The 19,385-nt window shown below is 39.6% G+C and overlaps 3 protein-coding genes across 9 annotated transcripts in view; 2 read left to right on the top strand and 1 right to left on the bottom strand.

Moving 5' to 3' along the window:
- The window catches only part of rols (rolling pebbles), a 60,225-nt gene that overhangs the window by 35,939 nt on the left and 4,901 nt on the right, over window positions 1-19,385 (bottom strand). For 2 of the 6 annotated variants that reach the window (XM_017141589.3, XM_017141590.3), the window contains exons 1-2: window positions 18,313-18,544; window positions 17,272-17,799 (exon numbers count right to left, since the gene is read on the bottom strand). The exons of 3 other annotated variants lie outside the window; for them this stretch is intronic. In XM_017141589.3, coding sequence (XP_016997078.2) covers window positions 17,272-17,521 — 250 coding nt within the window. In that variant the 5' untranslated portion in view covers window positions 17,522-17,799; window positions 18,313-18,544. Of the gene's footprint in view, window positions 1-17,271; window positions 17,817-18,312; window positions 18,545-19,385 lie in introns of those variants that run through there. One more of the 6 variants, XM_070215557.1, reaches the window with a different exon arrangement.
- On the top strand, window positions 1,976-5,249 carry LOC108057367 (trichohyalin). Of its 2 annotated transcripts, XM_017141596.3 has the most exons (3): window positions 1,976-2,140; window positions 2,670-3,427; window positions 3,941-5,249. In XM_017141596.3, exons 2-3 carry the CDS (start codon window positions 2,786-2,788, stop codon window positions 4,994-4,996), a joined length of 1,698 nt encoding a protein of 565 aa, XP_016997085.2. In that variant the 5' UTR covers window positions 1,976-2,140; window positions 2,670-2,785; the 3' UTR covers window positions 4,997-5,249. The 2 variants fall into 2 exon arrangements, with proteins under 2 accessions (XP_016997085.2, XP_070071881.1); XM_070215780.1 differs by lacking the exons at window positions 1,976-2,140; window positions 2,670-3,427 and adding an exon at window positions 3,764-3,806 and having other exon boundaries at window positions 3,941-5,243.
- Window positions 5,410-6,150, top strand: LOC108057368 (uncharacterized). Its single transcript, XM_017141597.3, has one exon. It carries the CDS (start codon window positions 5,525-5,527, stop codon window positions 5,909-5,911), a length of 387 nt encoding a protein of 128 aa, XP_016997086.2. The 5' UTR covers window positions 5,410-5,524; the 3' UTR covers window positions 5,912-6,150.

The following is a 19,385-nucleotide window of genomic DNA, read 5'->3' as shown; positions in this document are numbered from 1 at the left end:
AAAGCAATTCCGTTCCAACTTTGAACATGGGTATAAATGCTCCGTTACAATCTGGTCTTGGCTCTCAAGATCATAGACAAGAAATGGCAATGTTCTCTTATATAAGATGCCTATCAAAACTGTAAATCAGTTGTTTAAAAAAAGCACATGACAAGGCGAAATGATAATGTTAATGTCCAGAAATAGAAATCGAGAATTTCGTAGATAATTTACCGCGGAACATGTGAAACGCAGTATTGTGTCGCAAGATGAATGTTTGATAGGAAATAGGGTGTGTGCCTTGAGTCAATAGGTAACTGATTGATGACTGATCGAGCGTATGCCAAAGTTCTATAAATTATAAATTACCCGCACATTTTTCACTGCTTCTGTGTGTAATTCTTTCGGCAAACTACCTATGTATAAACATCCAATCAATTTCCTGTCTAAACTTTCTATGGAAACGCTGCTTAACGATTGGAACTTTATAATTAGAACCTTCATAAGAATCCAGATCGGCTCATCAAAAGTTGTACACTGCCACCGCTTAAAGTGTTTACGATGTCTTGGCCATGGCTCTTGAGATTGAAACGTCTCTTAATTGCATGTTAATTGCTCTAACCACCAGAAACTAGAGAGAGAGAGAGAGAAAAACTTGCTGATCGGTGGAAGATACAGATGCAGAGAGTCCCAGAAGAATTCACCTGGGGATTGTTATGTTTTCTGCCCGTCTTTCCTTTTCTTTTCCGTAAGTAGTTTTGCCTTTGTGTAAGAACTGGACTGCAGGTTCGGGCTAAAACAGTTGCACTCATTTGTTGGCCCAGTCGTTCTTGCTGCTCTTGATCTTCCGCTGTGTTTCTCGGGTTCTCCAGATCCCCAGATCCCCAGTTCTCCTGAGTTCTCAAGTTCCCGAGTGCAAGTACCCAGTGAAGTACGTGTGGCTATATGGCTGCCTCTCTGCCTTTTGCCCCAGCCTCTGGCAAGCGGAGACAAAGACGAGTTTTTCAAGTTTTCCGACGGGGGCACATGAAGTCATTCAAGTGGAAGCAACGAACTGGACGGTAGTCGTGGACAGGCGAAAGGCTTGTGGTCTCTTGTCTCTGGTCTCTTGTCTTTCCTACTCCGAGCTGTCATTCGCACTTGAAGATCAAGTGATATATGTCTGGCTGTCTGGCTGTCTGCCTATATGCTACGTCTCTCTGGGCACCAAGACAAAGTAGAACCACTGGCAGCCGTATATTTACATGGTATCAGGCAAAGTCTATGGGGAGCCAATAAGTTTCGATTAGATAAGAATCGGGTACTTGACGCACTCGCAGTCTCCTTACGAGGTGTTGTTTAGATGGTGTAAGTGAGCAAGTTATAGACCACTTCACGTCATAAGCATTGGGAAACTGTAAATGCTAGAGAAATGTGATCTCAAGTGTTAAGAAAAGGGGACAAATGGTTGGATTAAATATAATACATCATTGTACCCCTTTTTTAATTCCAAAAAGACCTTAAAATGGGCCCTTTTTATTTATTCCAAAAGCTTTAGACAATAATAATCTCCAAAGTACCAGCTCAAGCCCTAAACTTAAGAGCCACTAAAGTTTCATACTTCTAAGAACTATTCCCATCCCGGCAAACTGACCGCATTGTAACACCTTTAAAGTTTAAAGCGACTTGCGTTGCGATAAAGTTTGTATATAACCTGGATTTCGGTGTAAATAGTTGGGCATGCCCCTTTATCGCCTCGTCGTGTGTTTGTGTACTTCGTGGGGTTGGGATAGATATGTGTGTATAGAAACCCCCCTACAACGAGCGACAAAAGCGGAGCACTGACCCAATTCAAAATTGAAATGAATATTCCTAAGGTCTGTTGAGGGGGCCATTGTGCCGGTGTTTTTGTACGGATTCACAGTCAGGTGTTAATTAAATTTATTTAAACCCTCTTGAGGTAAATCTACGATTTCAATGGCCCGATACGAACCAAATGAAGCGTGTCCAAATAGATTTGCCCTTTAGGGCTGGGCTACCGATTCGGGAAATGAGTTGACAATTTGTTGGCAAACGGAAAACTCGAAGCAAGCCCAAAACCAGAAATCCAACCACAGCAGATTGGATCGGTTCGGCTTGGATGGCCAATGGCCCATAGCCCCCACGAAAATTGCGGCTAAATGTAATTGCCAAAAGCATCAACAACTTTTATCACAAAACCTGTCACTTGCGCCGACTGACTATGTATGCCAAATGGCTCCAGCATAACTTTTGGACATAATTAAGCCATCAAACCAAAATCTTTGCCATTTGCGTTGACAGTAAATTGTCGCTGTGTTGGACAACAACGTGTGTGCGCACAAAACTAATTAATTAAAATGAACTACTCAAAATGTTGGCAACACTTGGCAATTTTTGTTTTGGCATTTCGGTTACGACACTTGTGGGCTGATGAGTGGGGATGATTTAAACGGAATTGGGAGATAAAATCAAGCATTACCAAATAGTTTCGGGGGTTTTACGGTTATAAAGCATTTAAATCTGATTGTAAATTAAATGGTTTTTAATTATTTTCTTGTGAATTTGGCTAAGAATATTGTAGTATTGCTAGGTAATTATAGAAAAGCTTTTCGTTAAGTGGAAAATAATTAATTTAGGAGTTTTAAAAAATTATCTTTTGGTTCCTAAACAAACTCATATATGATCTCCAGGGCTACCCACTGACTTCTTCCCCTAACTACCAAACAAACCGACAGCCATGGAAACCCCACAACTCCCAGATAAATAACCATAAATAAATATCCAGTTAATAAGCAATCCCTGAATAATGCAGTACTGCTGGCTTCCACAGGAGCGACGTGAACCCGTCTTCCGGGAGAAGCCACCGGTGGTCCTCTCAAGCAGTCGATATCAACGCATCCGGGCAAATGCCAGTCAGGCGGCCAAGCAGGAGCAACTGCATCAGCAGGAGCTGCGCAGCCAGGCGGATGAGAAGCTGCGGATTGGAGGCGAGGAGCTGCTCCGTAAATTTGCCGGTCGGAATTTGTGCATCACGCGGGAAGAGGAATGTGCCCGTGAGCTGAAACAGATGCAGGATCAGCACCTGGAGGCCAAACGCCTGGCGGAGGAGGAGACCAAGGCCTCGCGGCTGGAGCACCAGAAAACCAGAAAGGATCGAATCGAGGCTGCCCAAAAAGTGGTGGAGCAACTGCGTCCCGGTCCGCGGGAACTGCAATGCGCCCGTCTGCAGAGCGAAGTCATGCGGAGCGTCAATGTGCAGCGGGAGGTGCAGGCGGAGTTCGCCAAGGCCAACCAGCGGCAGCAGGAGCTGGACAGGAAGATCTTCCAGGAGCAGGTGCTTCGTGGCTTCGAGGAGGCCCAGCAGCGTCACAAGGAGCAATGCCAGCAGCTGGGCGAGCACAAAAAGGAGCTGCTTCAGTTAATTGCGGAGCGGGAGAGGGAACGACAGGTGGGTCTTTTACCATTTACCATCAACAAAGTATCTACAAAATATTAGTGGAATGTCTTCTGGCATCACGTTTACAACTATTTTTAAGCATCTGGAATGTAAACTTAAATTTAATCACGTCTAAATGCCAGTAGTTGTGTTTTCAAATGGAATTTGGAATTGGTTAATTAGCAGTGGTTTCATTTAGATTATAAATTTGATCTATACCTATACTATACCCTATCTATAGTATTTTGAAAATATTTATTACACTTAATTGTTTTTCTATGGTCTAAAAAGTAAATTGAATTTTCATTACATCTTAATGCCAGCTGTATTCAATTTGATTTTACATTTCATCTATACGTCTCTGAAATTATGATCTAAAGAGATCTAAATGGTAACAAAAAATCCAATTATTTTTTAAAAATTATTATTTATTTCGAATATAAAAAAAGTTCTCTATTTTAAGCCCTAACCAAGAGAAACAAAGCCTAAAATGTATATTATAATCTTCTCCCTTTTCAACGCCAGGCCACCAAAGCCAAGGAGTTGGAGGAAGCACTTCAAGAGCGGGAGCGAAACCATCGCATGTTGAGGGATCAGCAGGACAAGGAGAAGGAGCTGCTGGCCTCCAAGCAGCGCCAGAAGAGGGAGGAGGCGCTGGCCTCGCTGGTCATGTCCGAGCAGCGACAGAAGCGCCTCCAGATGCTCGAGGAGGTGGAGCAGGTGCAGTGCGATGTGCACAACAAGGCCAAGGGCCACTTGGAGAAGCTCAAGCGGGACAGGGCCAAGGAGCGAGTGGAGCAGCGCATCCGGCGGAACGAGAAACTGGCCAAGGAACTGGCTCCTCGCCTGCACTACAGTGCTCGGGAGGATGAGGAGCGGCACAAGCGCCAATTGGAGGAGATGCGAAAGGTGCACAGTGCCGAGCAGGCCAAAAGAAGGCAAGCCCGGGAGCAGGCCAAGAATGCCCGATTGGCTGTCCAAAGAGAGGAGGAGGAGTTGGCCAGGAAGATGAGACAAAAAGCTGCGGAGGATCGCAAGGAGGCGGAGAAGCTGCGTCTCCAAAACGATCTCACCAATGTCCAGTTCCAAAGACAGCAACGGCTGGAGCATCTCCAACGCATTCGCGAACTGCGTCGAGAACTCGATGACCAGGTGAAGAAACGCTTCGAGGAGGAGACCCGACCAGGTACAAACTACAATCGGGAGGCCCAGTTGGAGGAGTTGCGCGAGGATGCCTTCTTCTTCGACTACGCCCGCCAGCTGATGGACGAGGCCAAGGCCAAGGGTTGTCCTCTCAAGCCATTTATCCGCGCTGTTGGCCAGTATAAAAGCGAAAATCGCATTGGAGCCGAGATACGGATTCCTCGCCACATGGTCACCCGATTGCCCATGGGCAGGCGAACTCAGGGAGACAGCAAAGCGGAGGGCAAGGAACAATCCTTGGAGAAGCAGGAACCCAATGCTAGTCAGCTGAGTAAGGAAGAAATGATTTTAAGGCAGAAGATTGAGGAAAACCTCAAGAGCATTGAGGAATTGGTTTTGCAGGAAGGCAAGTCCCAAAAGGATACAAAGATTTCATAATAAATTGTCGTGAATAAATAAAGTTTAAAGTTTAAGCGCACTACTTCACCCTGAAAAATCCGAAATCCCCCAAAGAAACCTCAAAACAAAATGGTTGAAAATAAAACCCCTAGCTTGACATGAATTGTGGTTAACTTTGTGGACTGTAACTCGAAGGCAAAGTATTCAAGTCATATTCATTACATTGACAACTGGAGACTGCTCATCAAATGTATTGAATTGCAATTAAAGGTGCGAAATTCAATTCGCTGCCGATCGATTTCCAATGCCATTACTCACTGGGCAGCCGAGTTCAGTCGTTGGGTTTAAATTTCCTTAAAAAATACTTTAAAATTGCTTCTTGGATTTTTTATGTAAAAAAGTAAATAGAGAGCATGCTTCGAAAAATAATGATCGTATGAGTTTTAGTTTTGTAGAACACGAGACAGGAGGCAGTAGCTTTAGGGAACTCCGAAAATACTTTGAATATAAAGCCTGAAACTGTTTTCTCAACAGGCTAAATTTAAGTGTAATATTAGATTTGTAGAGATGCCACCGAAATTTATGAATAGCTCTGGAGTTCTCACTGTGAAGCTCGAAGATCTGAGGAAACTCGTTTCGCCCACCGAGATCGAGTGGTTGGAGCAAAAGAAACGGGAGGAGACGCAGCTAAAATTCGATCGCGAAGTCATCCAGATGCGACTGAATCACCTGCTGCAGCGCATCAACGACCTGGACGATCAGCTGGAGCAGGAACGCATTAGCGAGGGGGAGTTCCAATCTATGGATTCCCTAAGGAACACGCTGAACCTGCGGCATCAGCAGTTGGTCGAGCGGCTCGTTCGCATTGGAACGCAACTGGCCAGGACGAAAATAGATCTGAAGAGTGGAGAAATGTCCATTTACGAGAACCTAAAAGCCAGGGGATTGATATAAAGGGAAAGCAATCAAAAGAATATTTTCGGAACTTGTATATAAATTCGAAAATTAGAAGACTATATCTGCGGTTTTGATAGTTCTACCTTTTCTAAACGTCCCATTAGGAGTTGGTCAAGGGGAGCCCGACTGAAGTGGACCAAAAAAGAAATTAAATGTTTAAGACTATCTTATAGACAGATGCGAAAATAATGTATCGGGAATATTTTTAGAGAACTTTATAAAATCTATTTTTTAGACTTTTGAAAGAGTTATCTGCGGGTGTATATAGAAATCCCAGATAATCATTTACAAAAAGTTTATAACGGAAACTTACTCAAATGGAGATGGAACTTTTTTTATTATTATTTTTGGGGAATAAAATTTCAATTAATTTTCCAAGGAAAACAAGCTAATGAAAAGCCAATATTTTACAATGGAAACTTACTGCCCCATGGAGACATAAAACCGATTTGATTATTGCCACCCCCAAAAAGCATTGAGTAAGCGAGTGTATTATCTGTTTTGGGTTGTCACTCCAATGGGTTTTCAGAGGTTCAGTTTGTAGCTTTTTGTTTGGAGTTCTATTTACCTTCTGAGCAAAGGTCTGGCAATGAATGGGAGGCATTTGTATTGGTGCCGGTTGGTTTTGGTGTTTGGTTGGGTATCTTTCTGTATTTGCCCGACGCTTAAAAGTTTTTTATCTCCTCTGTTTTGGCTGGGCTTGCGATGTCGTCGTGAACTTGTTGATTTTAGATACAAACTCGAGTCGTTGTCGCTGTTGTCAGCATTGTAGTCGTTTTATTTGCGCAACGAAACAAAAAATACATTTCAGAAAATTGTCAAAAAAGTAATACCAACGAACTCAATGACTTGAAGGTTAATGTAGCTTCTTCCATGCCCTGTGCATTTTGTGTTTGATTGCAAATAAAGCCGAAACCGAAACAAAAACGAAACTCCAGCCAAAAGGAAGTGAGATTGAAGGGGAAGCTTTGGTTTCAGTCGCCAGACATTTATGAAATATTGTGTCCACACTCGCTTCTCGGAATTGATGTTTGAATTATGAATTTAGACTGACACAGGTAGAACTCCTTTGTTCTTCGCTTAGTTTGCCAATTAACCGAAGGATTTGCGGGCCAAGGAAACTGGTTATGAGATCATATCGTGTTTGCCGGCTAATTATGTTAAATGATTTGGCAAATGAAGCGTTTATATGGAGTCTGTCTAATGGAGTGTGTCGAGCAATTCAAGAAAGGTCTTACAACTTAATAAATTGAGCGTATTTTTCATGCTATAGAAGGCAGGGTTTCGTTTTGAATTTAAAATTGCAATATCCATAGTTTTTTCCTTCGAAAATAGGAATGATCTTATCGTTTACCTCTATTCTACGTTAGTATTATATTTACTTACAGATGTGCTAATTAAAGTAGAGCCATTGTAAACATCGAAACTTACCTGGAAGGAAAAAAGAAGAAAGATTAGTTATATCATTAGATATGGTATAATTAATACAAAAATAGAGCTGATCTCATTATAGGACCATTAAGGGGTGGCAGATCTCATAAAAAAAATCCTCTTCATAAAAGCAGAATTTTTTTAAGAATCTGCTTAGTGTTCTTCTTACATGGCAATTTGCTCTTACACATGTCCTACAATTCCCCAAACATTTTAATAGCTCATTAAAACAGCGGCTACAGAAATACAACGACAATTCCGTGAAATTTAAGTAGCACACAGAATCATTAAAAAGCAAACACACATGTGACATCAAAAGTATTATGTCTCAACTTCTTGCGGCACGGCACTGCGATGGAAAAACAAATTTGTATCTAGCGCAAGTCGATTGGCATTAATTGTTTTGACATTTTACTGGATAACCCCCCAAAGGCCCCCAACCCCTCCGCCCTTCTCCTTCACAGATGAGATGCCAATTTAGGGTTTTGCAAAACACTTGACAGCAATTAAAAGTAAGTGCGACTGACATTACTGCCCCCCCATTGTCACTTGAGATTTAACTTTTTCGTTTTGCATTCCATGGGAAATTTACAGGGCGCCAGACTGTGAAAGGCGACAGATCTTGTAATTATATTGATTAACCATGTGCTTCTTTTATATACAAAGTAGGAAGTGCAATACTTAAGAGACTTAAATCTTTAATTTGAATTGTTATTTAAAGCTAATTTCAATGCTACGTTTTTACAACATATACATTTATTGGGCCTTATAAAATCTAGTAAATAGTAAGAATGTACTGGAATATTTTGTCTATATTTTTATGACTCTAAATTTTTGTAATTCGAATCTTGTCTGTGGCATTTGGTGGGTCTGCCTGGTGCAGCCATAAAAAATGTTTCCAAAGCGATTAAGCGCTTTTATTGATTCACACATTTTTACTCCAGCACTTTGGAGTGTCAGTGGTGTCAGTGTCATTTAGATAATGCAGAAACCTTCAGAATAACAATAAATAGAACAACAATTGAAGAATCGTGGTCGAAGTAAATCACGAAGCTTACAATACTTGATTTGCGCTTGGTGTAATAAAAACAAAATCGTAATAATATCTACAGAAAATTAAGCTTGAAAAATGAACCAATGAATAATCGTAACAAAATGTTGGTCTTATACCGGCTGGATTGGATTGGAGCGACAGCAACAGCAAAGGCAACTCTTCCGCTTTGTAATTAATCAATTTCAGCCTCGCAATGCATACAAAATAAATCGCGCGCATTGTGTGAGAAATCAGCAGCCGTGCTGCTTGGTTTTATAATAAAAATGTTAAAATTTACGAGACAAAGGCGAAACATTGACGGCGGCAACATGTATCCGACGACGACTCCGACTCTGGATCGGATCGAAGCTGGCAAACAGCCACTCAAGAGTCCCAACATCCGCAGTGGAGGGAAATTTTGCATTCGGCTGTACTAGTAAGCCGGTGAAGTTCCTGGGCATGTGTATTGTGTTTATGGACTTTCGTTAAATGTTTGCCAATATTATGAAAGTAGTAGGGGCCAGAAAAGCTGCTGGGAAATGCAAAAGACGGTGGGATAATTGAAAAAATGCTTGGAAAAAATCCTAACGAAATGTGAGGTTTAAAGTATTTAAAGTCCTAATTCAGAACCGAGAGTAGAAATTTAAAAAGTTGTTAAATCAACTATAGTTCAGAATATTTTTCTGTAATTTTATTATCTCAATTGTCAGTAAAGGGGATTTGACTTGCGGATATAAAAAAAAACCCAGATAGCATAAAATATTATGATTCAAAACATAACTAATTTAAAATAATTAGTTATTGAAAACTATCTGAAAATGTAAAGTAACACCTATATTTCAAAGGTTTATCTGGTGAGTAGGTATTGTAGTGACTCATTTAGGGAAAGGAAATTCTCGCTTAGAGCCTGTGCTATCTCTCGTTGGTCTCACCTTTCCACTGTGCCTTGCTGGGCCCAAGAGTTTTCCTACTTAGCCATGGCCTATAATTTATGTTTGGCTGCATTTAACCGGCAGGCAGACGCTGGCCAGCGAGCGCATTTGGTAGTCGTGCCGTTTGGGCCTGGAAATTTGACTGCGGTTACTTCCTTGGCTCGGCCCCGTATCGCCCATTGAGCATCGCAACGCATAAATCAAACTTTGGTCTCGGCACAGAGGTTTTCCTCGCCAGAAATTGTGGTTATATATATTCAGAAACGTTTGGCTATATCAAGTTGCCAGCTTCTTGGAAGTCGGATGGGTCCAGAGCCAGGCCAGTTGTCCGTCGAATTTATGGCCTTTTAATGTTGCAAACTTCTCTCTGTGCCGCTCTGCTGGCGTTGACATTGTAGCGGTAAATGTTGATAAATTAATTCGCTGCAGTGTTGCAACGTTGCAGGTTCCAGGTGAGTCAGTGGACGGGAAAAGGGTTCGACACCAAACTATCCGAAATGTCAAAATAACGGCAGGGGTTTGTTTTACAAACAACATTTTTTTACAGCCAAAAATTCAAGATATTTTTTGGCCAAGAAAGAAAATTTCTTCCCAGAAATCTTCACATCCATCAAAATCAAAATTAAATAGCCGTAATCCTCTTTGAGGTTTCAGGTGTCAGATCAATTTCCTTGATTGCCAAATTTTTATAATGAGCCAAGATTAAAGATTACAGACTCACCGAGTTCAAAAAACTTTTCTTGTTCCGCCCTTTTGTTATTGTTTCGGTTTTATCTGCGCGATGAATCTTCTAATTAAATGAAATGTTTAGTCATTAGGCCGTAATTTCACTTTGGCGAGGTGAAAGTCATAAGAGAAGACAACAAGAGGAAATGCAGAAAGTAAAGACACTAAATCATCTGAGCAGCAATTAAACAGAGTGAGAAAAAACACTTCATAAATTACCGCAATGCGACACGCCCACTTTGTAAAAGCGAAGCTGAGGTTTTGTCGAAAAGAGGAAACAATAAGTGAATGAATGACAACACTCAAATCGCACATTCGTTTGCCAAAAATTAGTCAGCCAAGGGGTTAAGCTGGAAATAAAACGAAAAAACAATCGCCGATATTATGACAGCAACAAGCTTACGTGTAAATGCGGAAAAAAATTCAAATTATCATACGAGTGCACTTCATATTTATTGATTTTTTGGTGTTCATGCCCACGCATGTTCAAATATTGCCAAAAAAAAGGTTTTATTTTTTGTGACAAACCAGTGTAAGATGGTAGATTGAAAAACGAAAAAGATAAGGTTAAAAAGAATTTTTGTTTTGTATAGCAGATAAAATATAATAAAAAACTTAGTGAGAGAGTAGTAAGTTTCTCCTTATTTAATTTTGCATATAAATTTAATAAACTAAAGAACCTAACCTAGAAAAAATTTAAAACAATTATCTTAGATATTAATAAATATATTCTTAATTGTAATAATGGTAATGGTAATCCTGAATCCATTTTTTATTTGTTACTACAGAATTAATTCTCATTCAAATGGAATTTGGCACGCGAAATGTGAAGACCTTTGAGATTAGATATTGTGGTGACATATGTATACACATATCTACAAATATAAGTGAAAAGGTTACCCCTTGGTGTGGTTCGCACCTTGCCCGCAGAAGGGCGCACCTGTTGGGCAGCCAAATCGATAAGAATTTCGGTGGTTTTTGCGCTTTTTTTACTTGTGCGGGCGCCAAGCGAAAAGTCGGTCGGACTTTTTCAATATTTACAAATAATTAAAAACGGTAATTGGCTTTGCTTGTTGTTGTCGTTGCCCGGCTCGGGTCTAAATAAACAATTGTTTCGCCGCTATCTGAACGCGAAAAGTTTGCATGGCAAATTGTCGCGGGGCTTGAAAAAAATAAAACCAAAATAAATAGTTGGAGTGGAGCTGGATGGAAATAGATGGCCTGGGTTTGTAGTGCAAATAATATAGGTAAATTTGCATTTGTAAACAAAAGTCAGCAAATGTTAGTTCATCGCTTTTGCACGTCTCTTTGAACGCTGGTTTCTTTTCAGACGATCTATCGCATGTTGATCTTAACTTTTATGCAGGGGAGGCTTCGGAGAAAACGTGACTTTTGGCGACCATTTGTTGCGAGAGATTTTAATGGGGAAGATGGGCTAACATTAATGGAGATCGCAAGGTCTGATAGGGCGATGTGCTAGATGCAATAATCAGATTCCATATACTATACTAGATTTGGGGCCAAGGGGAACTTCCCACCAGGGACAAAAATTCACGTCGATCCCTCAATGAGTCGGAATTATTATCCATAAATCATCATATATGCCGGCATTTACTCCTTTTAAAAACACATTGTCCCCACATGCTTAATCCATTCAAGGTTTTTTCCCATCGCCAATTAAATTTCATGAATGTAATTGCAAATCCATTGAACAGATCGCCACGAGATATACAATTTTGTATCTCTTCGCTACTTCTTTTTTGCCACTCCATTTGAATTCGGTGGCCATGTCCTCGGCTACTTGTTCACGTCTCTTTTCGAAACATCAGAAAAAGATACCGACAGACCCAAAGACATCGGCAAACTACTCACGCCTACAACTTCACAGCGATTGCCACAATTCCAAGCGGATACTCTGCGAGTACGGTGGAAATTAACTAATGTAGTTATATTTATTTATACAAAAATAAATGATTTTATCAATAAAAATTTTATTTAATTTTAGAAATTATTTTTGCATTTAAAAAGATAATTGCCTTGGCAAGAAAGTACTTATTATAAAATATAAAATGTAAATTTCTCAAAAATAGTCAGCAAGCTATCTTTACTGTACCCACTACAGATGAGATGTGAATAGTTTTTTTTGCTGTAGCATTTTTATCTCTCTGTTTTGGCCGCCTCACTACAACAAAATGTTACGCAGTAAAAGGCAGTGGCTGTTTTTGTTGTTCCTTGAATTTTGCAATCTACAAAAAAATAACAGCCAAACAGCAACCACAGTTAAATGGGAAAATAATTAATTGGTTTTGTGTTTTTTGTGAATGATTTTTTAAGCATTTAAGATAAAAGTTTCGGAGGCTTAACCTTAGATCCGAATAAGCGGGGCATTCAAAAAGTGTTTTGTTTGAAATTTTATACGCAATTTTATGCGAAAAGCGGCTCAAGACTACTGAATTTTTATGAATTTGCTAATTTTGTGTTTATAGGTGTGAATTTGATTGTTATGTGTGGTTATGTGCGGTATGCTGAGCTCGATGATAGAGATCAACCGAATCGCGGTTTTCTTGGGAACCAAAAAAAAGAGGAGTTTACGCCGATGGAAATGAAAGATATGGCCACAATTATTGATTGCATCAATTAAGAGCGGCATAACTTCTTGTTGTGCCCAATTGCGGTGGCCAACAATTCGTATAAAATTTTAATGAATAATATTCGCTCGCTAATGGGAGAAAGAGTGCCGGAGTACTTAATCAACAACTGAGGAGAAAAGTTGTGCAAGTTGTGCTGCACTTGCGACAGCGCCAGCAGCAACATCAGGCACATGTTGCTGGTGTGCAGTCAAGTTGTCAGCCAGAAACTTCTGCAACACGTTTTGCCTGCCGGGCCAAGTTGATTTCAAAATAATGAGTTAATAAACTGCAAAAAGAAAGACCGAAAGAGCGATGGCGAAACAGCGAGAAGGGGAAAGATGATATGCGCCTGCAAAGTGTCAAATAACTCAAAATGTCACAGCAAATGCAAAAACAAATGGAAAGTCATATTTCCCCCCAGCTGCGGACATGTTTATGTTGTTAGGGAGCAGCCAACTTGTTTCATTGCACATGGTGAGTAATACAAATTTTTTTGTTGTCTTAATAAATTGTAAAAGTTAGATGGAACTTGAGAAAATGAGCGCATTATTGCTGAGTGCGACATTAAAAAATTTTATCTTCGGGATAAGAGCCTAAAACATAAGGAAAATCAAATCAATTATAATATATTTAAAATTCCCTTTAATAGAGGAACTAAGATGAAAGACAGAAACCTATATATAACTACCATCGCTTTACAGTCCAATTAACTACGGATTAGTGTAAAGTAAAGCCCTTAAATGCTCCAAATTGCAAAAGAAAACACTGTTTAGCACAGTTTATAAAATACGACAGGCGAAATGGCATTTTTATGGGATTGGGTCTGATGGTTGAACTAAGCTTGCCATTTTTTGCTGGCCCACTGCTCATCATTCATGCTCATCGGCCCTGCCATGTGTGGCTATAATGCAATCTTGGCGAGCTTGGCCGACACTTTGGGCGCTCATTTAGCCGGGCAACCCGCAGAGCGGCTGCTGTTGCTGCCCCTTCCGCACCCTCGACCCGCCGCCCATGTGCTTGACCCTCAGGGTTTTTGCATTTCCAACTAATTCCCCGGCAGCTCGTCTATAAATCTCACTCGGAGTCAGTGCTGCCATTTTGTCCTTTTTCCGGACAGATCTGTCCTTTTTTTAACGGCTTTATCCGGAAAAAATTTCAAACATCCCCTATCCGGAAATCTGTCCTTTTTTCAAAAATAAGGTTTTGAGTGTTATTTTTGCTAGTCGAAAGTGTATAAACCTGTTTTTCTGCCTTTCTAACCATCATTTTTATAGTTCTGCTCTTAAAAAATAATTTTTTTTACAAATTATTAAAGAGACGTAAAGCAGTCGATGGATTTTCTTTATGGTACGATTTTTTCTGTAGCAAAAAAAAGAGGAAAACACTTTAAAAATTTCTCAATTTTTACTCTCTGCTTTTTTGTCAGAAAAAAATTTCAACGACTCTTATTCGGGTTTGACGCAGATTAAATTTTTTTGTATTACCAATATAGTTACTTGAAATGCTTTTATTATTTTAATAATTTTAGATTATTACGTATACGCACAAAAATTTACCATGGTAAAATAATCAAACAAAGAAGGTTGTGAGTCGGGAGCAGTAGATCATTACATAATTGAATTTTATTTAAAATCCATTTATACTAAGTAAATATATAACCCATTGGTAAAAACAGAAAAATGGAGGCGCATTTACTTTTGTCCTTTTTTTTGTCCTTTTTTTTAATTTTTTGTCCTTTTTTTCCCTGTTTTTTGTGGCTTATCTGTCCTGTTTTTCAAGCTAAGCGATGGCAGCACTGCTCGGAGTGCAGGCTAATGAGGCCCGAGGGTGTGTTTTGGCAGCAAATTAACTCATTGCCACTCACAGCTCGCAGTTCTTCATCTTCCTCGCCGATCTCCCTTTCTAATTTGAATGACTGCACTTGGAAAAAACCAATTCAAGACCATCGATTTGAGTTTTGAAGTTGCAGGAGTTGTTTTGAAAAATTGAAAAGGTTTTTTACATTCTATATAATTATATTTAACATACAATTTAAAAGGCGGAAGTGTCTTGATATATAGATTTAAAATCAATAGGTACAATTATTGGTTCAGTGTACATCTGACATTGAATACTGCCGTCTGCGAATGCAAATGCCCAGCTGGTGGATCTAAAAATATTCAAGATATTTGTGCGGCGGCGCAGACATCGCCTTAATTAGACTCGTTATGACTGGTCAGCTTTGCGATTTGCAATTAAAACTATGCACCCGAGTGCTTCGATGGATCGTCAGGCACTGTAAGTGGAATTGGAAGCGATTCGCGGAGTCTGGAGCCCCACACGCGTCGAGATTCGAATTGGCATCGGATTCGATGCGGCTGGCTTTGAAGGCTGGTTACCAGATCGAATGGGTTCGAATGAGTTATTGGTTGGCTGTGCTCTATGAAGAGTGGCACACGAGCCCCATTGAACTGGTTCTAGTGACTTTATAAATCATTTTATCGGATCTAAAGTGTGCAAAGCCGGGTTTATCCGGGCTAGAATTTTAAATGCTCTTCAGATTCCTGGCCGCATTCATCTCTTTAGTAGTTAAGGATTATCAAAACTGGGAAGTTTAAAATTACTTCAGTTTTAAAAACGAGAAGCAGAAGCTCTAATTATACCTGTGCAATAATTAAAATTTCTCGACGTTGAGTGTTAAATCCTCTTTGCATTCCTTAGTCTTTGAAATCCTTGAAAGCTGCTGTCAAATTGAAGAATACTTCTATCCGTTCAATTTCTAAGGCTCAAACAAAGTCCTGACCGGTAAACCTCTGAGAAATCCACTCAAACAACAGAACTCTTTCTAATTCAATCGAAAGGCTTCAGCTCACCCCGGATCAACTTTAACCTTCAACTTGAAGTCTCTGGCAGTGAACAAAGCCGACGAAAAAGAAAAGAAGCTAACCCAGCAAACACTTGATACACTTCATGGCCCAGGCCAAACAACAAACAAAAACACAATGTTCCCTATGTATTCGAATCGCTTCTGTGGTTGTTGCTCTTGTTGTCTGCTTGTTAACAAATTTCGAAGTAAAATATTTCTGGGAATTCTTGCAAACACACAGGCACACAACAGAAGTAAACCCACTACACGGGAAAAAGTTTAATTGATTTTGTAAGAGACTAGAGGACTTAAATTCGAAATTAATCACTAAAGGGTATGTTTATTCCTAAACCTAAAATATATATATATTACCTATGATTAAATGATCTGGCTTTTAATTTTTTCTGGTCCACATCTCTTATTTTTCTCAGTGTGTAAGCAACAGACAAACAAAGCGCATGTGCCGACATCCCCAAAACCCCTGCCCCACCCTCTCCCTTCCCACATATGTGTGTATTTGCGCATGCGCAATGAAAAGAGCGCAGAAAATGTGAAGAAGAAGCTTTTTGGGATTGCGCAAGCGCAACATAAGAAGCAGAACAACTAGAAAGAGTTGGGGACTTAGAATCAAAGATACCCTTTACATTTGTATTTAAATAGGTAATCGAATTGAATTAATTGAAATTAAATTACAAAAGATATTTTAATATTATCTTTGTTTTTTTTTTAATTAATATTAAAATTATTCATTTTATATATAAAAATTTACGGAAATTCAAATTTTTAGCCAAAATTAAACAGAATCATTTAATCACATAAAATTTATCAATTAACTGAATTTAGTACACTGTGGTATTTCGCTAGTACCGTGTAAAACAAAGAAGAGGAAGGAGCCAAAAAGACTGTGGAATTTTTATGGCATTTCACATGGTTCAAGCTCACACTTACACTTCCTCCCCCTAAACTCGCACAGATACTAAAGCAACCCAGTCGTGTGGGATCATCACAAAAGACTTCCATTGTCTCTTCGGGTGATTTTATGGTGGAAGGAAGGAAGGACGGGCGAGGGTCTACATAAATACATTTTCCACTGCAATCGTCGGCGCGACATGTAAATTAGTGCAAAGTATTTGCATTTTAATGTAAAGACAACAACAATGCCGCAACGGCAACAAAAGCAACAAACTCAATTTGAACAGAAAATTGCAATTAATGCAATTTGCATTGTAAATTGCTGCTAAAAAAGGAACCCTTTAAAAGTTTGCGACAGAAAAGCGACATTACGGAAAAAGGTAAATGCGATTTGTTCAATTGCAGCCATTCCAATGAAAGAGATGCGATGGTCATAAGATAAACCTCAGGTGATCAAAGAAGCCGCCTTAATCGAGATTATACGAAAAAATCTTAAGTGCAATGGGCAGAGTCTTGCTAATGGAAAATTATTTCATGTGAAATTACTTGAAGAAACGATTGGTTTTAATAAAAGATCATTAATTTTGTATTCAATGTTCAATGACTGTCATTGATTTAGTTGATCCACGCATTGCTATGAAAAAAATTGTCTGTTAAATTTAAGAAAAACATTTAAGAAAATTTAAAATCTAGAACTAAGAACACATTTTTCTTCGATATCAGAGAAATATATCCAAAGGGGAGTCTATCAAATATTAAAAACCACCTTACATCCACTTTTTTAAGGCTCCCCAAATATGAGAAGCATTCAATTAACGGGACTTTTAAATGCTTAACGTAAAAATTACCTAAAAAACTGCAGCTATTTCCACTTCCAGATCGACGACCGGTTGTTTTATTGCAGCTCCAATTATTTTCAAAATTTCCTTTATCCTTAGCGCTGCTTGTGCCACCGATCTGGTTGTTATTGTTGTTGTTGTTAATATTGCCGGTACCTCCGATTATAAAGCTCGTGGTCTGATTGTTGTTGTGGTTGCTGTTCGTATTGTGGTTGTTGGTGCGATTGCCACTCGAAGAGCGGTTGGTTAGTGGGAACATGGCATGTATCTTTTGTGGTTTGTTGGCTGCCTCATGTATGTATCCGTATCTTTTGGGGCACTGGTATATGTATCTGGATCTGAATCTGTAGCTGGATGGATGTAGTTCCAGCTGCGAATCCTTTCAAGTCGATTTTGTCCAGCTTCTTTGGCCAAATTCCTCGTTTGTTTTGCCCTTCTTTTGGCACTTTTATCAGCACGTACTTTTGTGGATTTTTCCTTTATGCCTTTTCGTTAAATTCGTTTTCGAAATAAATCTACAGAGCCGGTGAAGGATGCCTTTTAAAAAAACCACACTTGTTTAAATTTATTATTTTAATTTTTGTCACACTTGCCGATATAAGAATTTGGTTTCGTTGTCTGAGTTTTTGTGCAAAGACATTTACTTGATTTACTTCTAATTGATATAGAAATTAATGTAGATTATTACAATTAAATGTAAATAATATTATTTTTCGTTTTTTTCATAGAATATCTAAACACTTTGAATTTTGCAAATTTTGAAATTATTATTAGGTGTACCACGAGAAACTTTAAACCAGAAATCACTTTCTTTAAAATTGACACACAAAAGTTTGGCGAATCTAAAGTAAATCAAAGTTTATAGATTCCCAAGAATGTTGGTCAACGGTTATCTAATCTACTTTTGTCTTAGCCCATGAGTCAACTGGGACTCTTGGAATTTCGCCATGTAAACATTAAAACACTTTGCACATTTTGCAGACGAAACAAAATTCCTAGACAATGACACACACACACTAAATCGTATTTATACTCAGGTAAATAAATTACATTTATCCGCACTGTGGTCACATTACGCATACGTCACATGGGAGCTTTGTTTAATTTATCGATTTTCGCACATTTTCCAGGGAACTTGTCACGTTTTGCGATTTGAAACCGTATCCAGAGTGGCGAATGAGAAAATGCCGGTTGATCGATCGCGAGTCGTGATGGTTTTCCGATCGGAGGCGATTTCTGTTCCGATTTACATGCGGTACGCTTGCGCGAGCTTTGAAGTGCGGTTCGAAAATGAGCGCAAAAGCCAGAAAAGTGCCAGAGAAGCGGAGAGTCGAGCCAGTAGTCTCCACTTTGAGCCAGCTGAGAGGGCAACTCTCCGAAACTCTCCACACATACCGGTTTTCCAGTACCGCTCTCTCTCTCTCTCTCTCTTTCCCTGCGATACGCGATCTCAGCACGGCGCTCGTCGCTTATCAGTTCCACTATCACTATCACTCTTTTTTCAATTTGCGCCGAGGAAATTCATTCACGCTTCGTTGTCGTTGAATTTGTATTTATTTTTGTATACCCCTTACTTGCGGAGGGATGGGGTATATTGCATCTAACGCGAGCCTACTTATAGGGTGAAGATTCATAACCATATGATCCCATGGATCTCAGAGACCTTCAGAGCTAGCGCTACCAATTTTGGTATGTGGACATAAAATCATATTAGACTCAAGACCCACCCATTTGTGATTTTCAACATATAGGTATAGATATATATATATAGGTATATTTATAATTACTCAATTAAGTTTTCTGCATTTCAATACTGGGTATCTTTTAGCTGGTACACTCAAATACACTGGTAGCACTTGTGGATTTTGTATTTGTTCTTCATGGGTTTTGACTGATTGAGGTGCTGACTGCAGGAATCGCCGCTTATCGCGGTGTCAGTTGGAAATAGCAAACATAAAAGCCAGGGTAAGGGTCTTGTCTCCCTTCTGCTGCTCTTCAGGTTCAGACCCTTCTTTCATTTCGACTAACCGATGACGCAAGCGTACGTGCCTCTGGTGTCTCATTAACCCACGAGATACTTTTCCCTCCCCAGGAGTTATCTTCGCGATAAGCGAGGCACTTCT

The sequence above is a fragment of the Drosophila takahashii genome, chromosome 3L (assembly GCF_030179915.1).
Source record: "Drosophila takahashii strain IR98-3 E-12201 chromosome 3L, DtakHiC1v2, whole genome shotgun sequence".
NCBI classification, from domain to species: Eukaryota; Metazoa; Arthropoda; class Insecta; order Diptera; family Drosophilidae; genus Drosophila; species Drosophila takahashii.
Note: the sequence above shows the minus strand (reverse complement) of the source record. Positions and strands in the feature narration are given on the sequence as shown.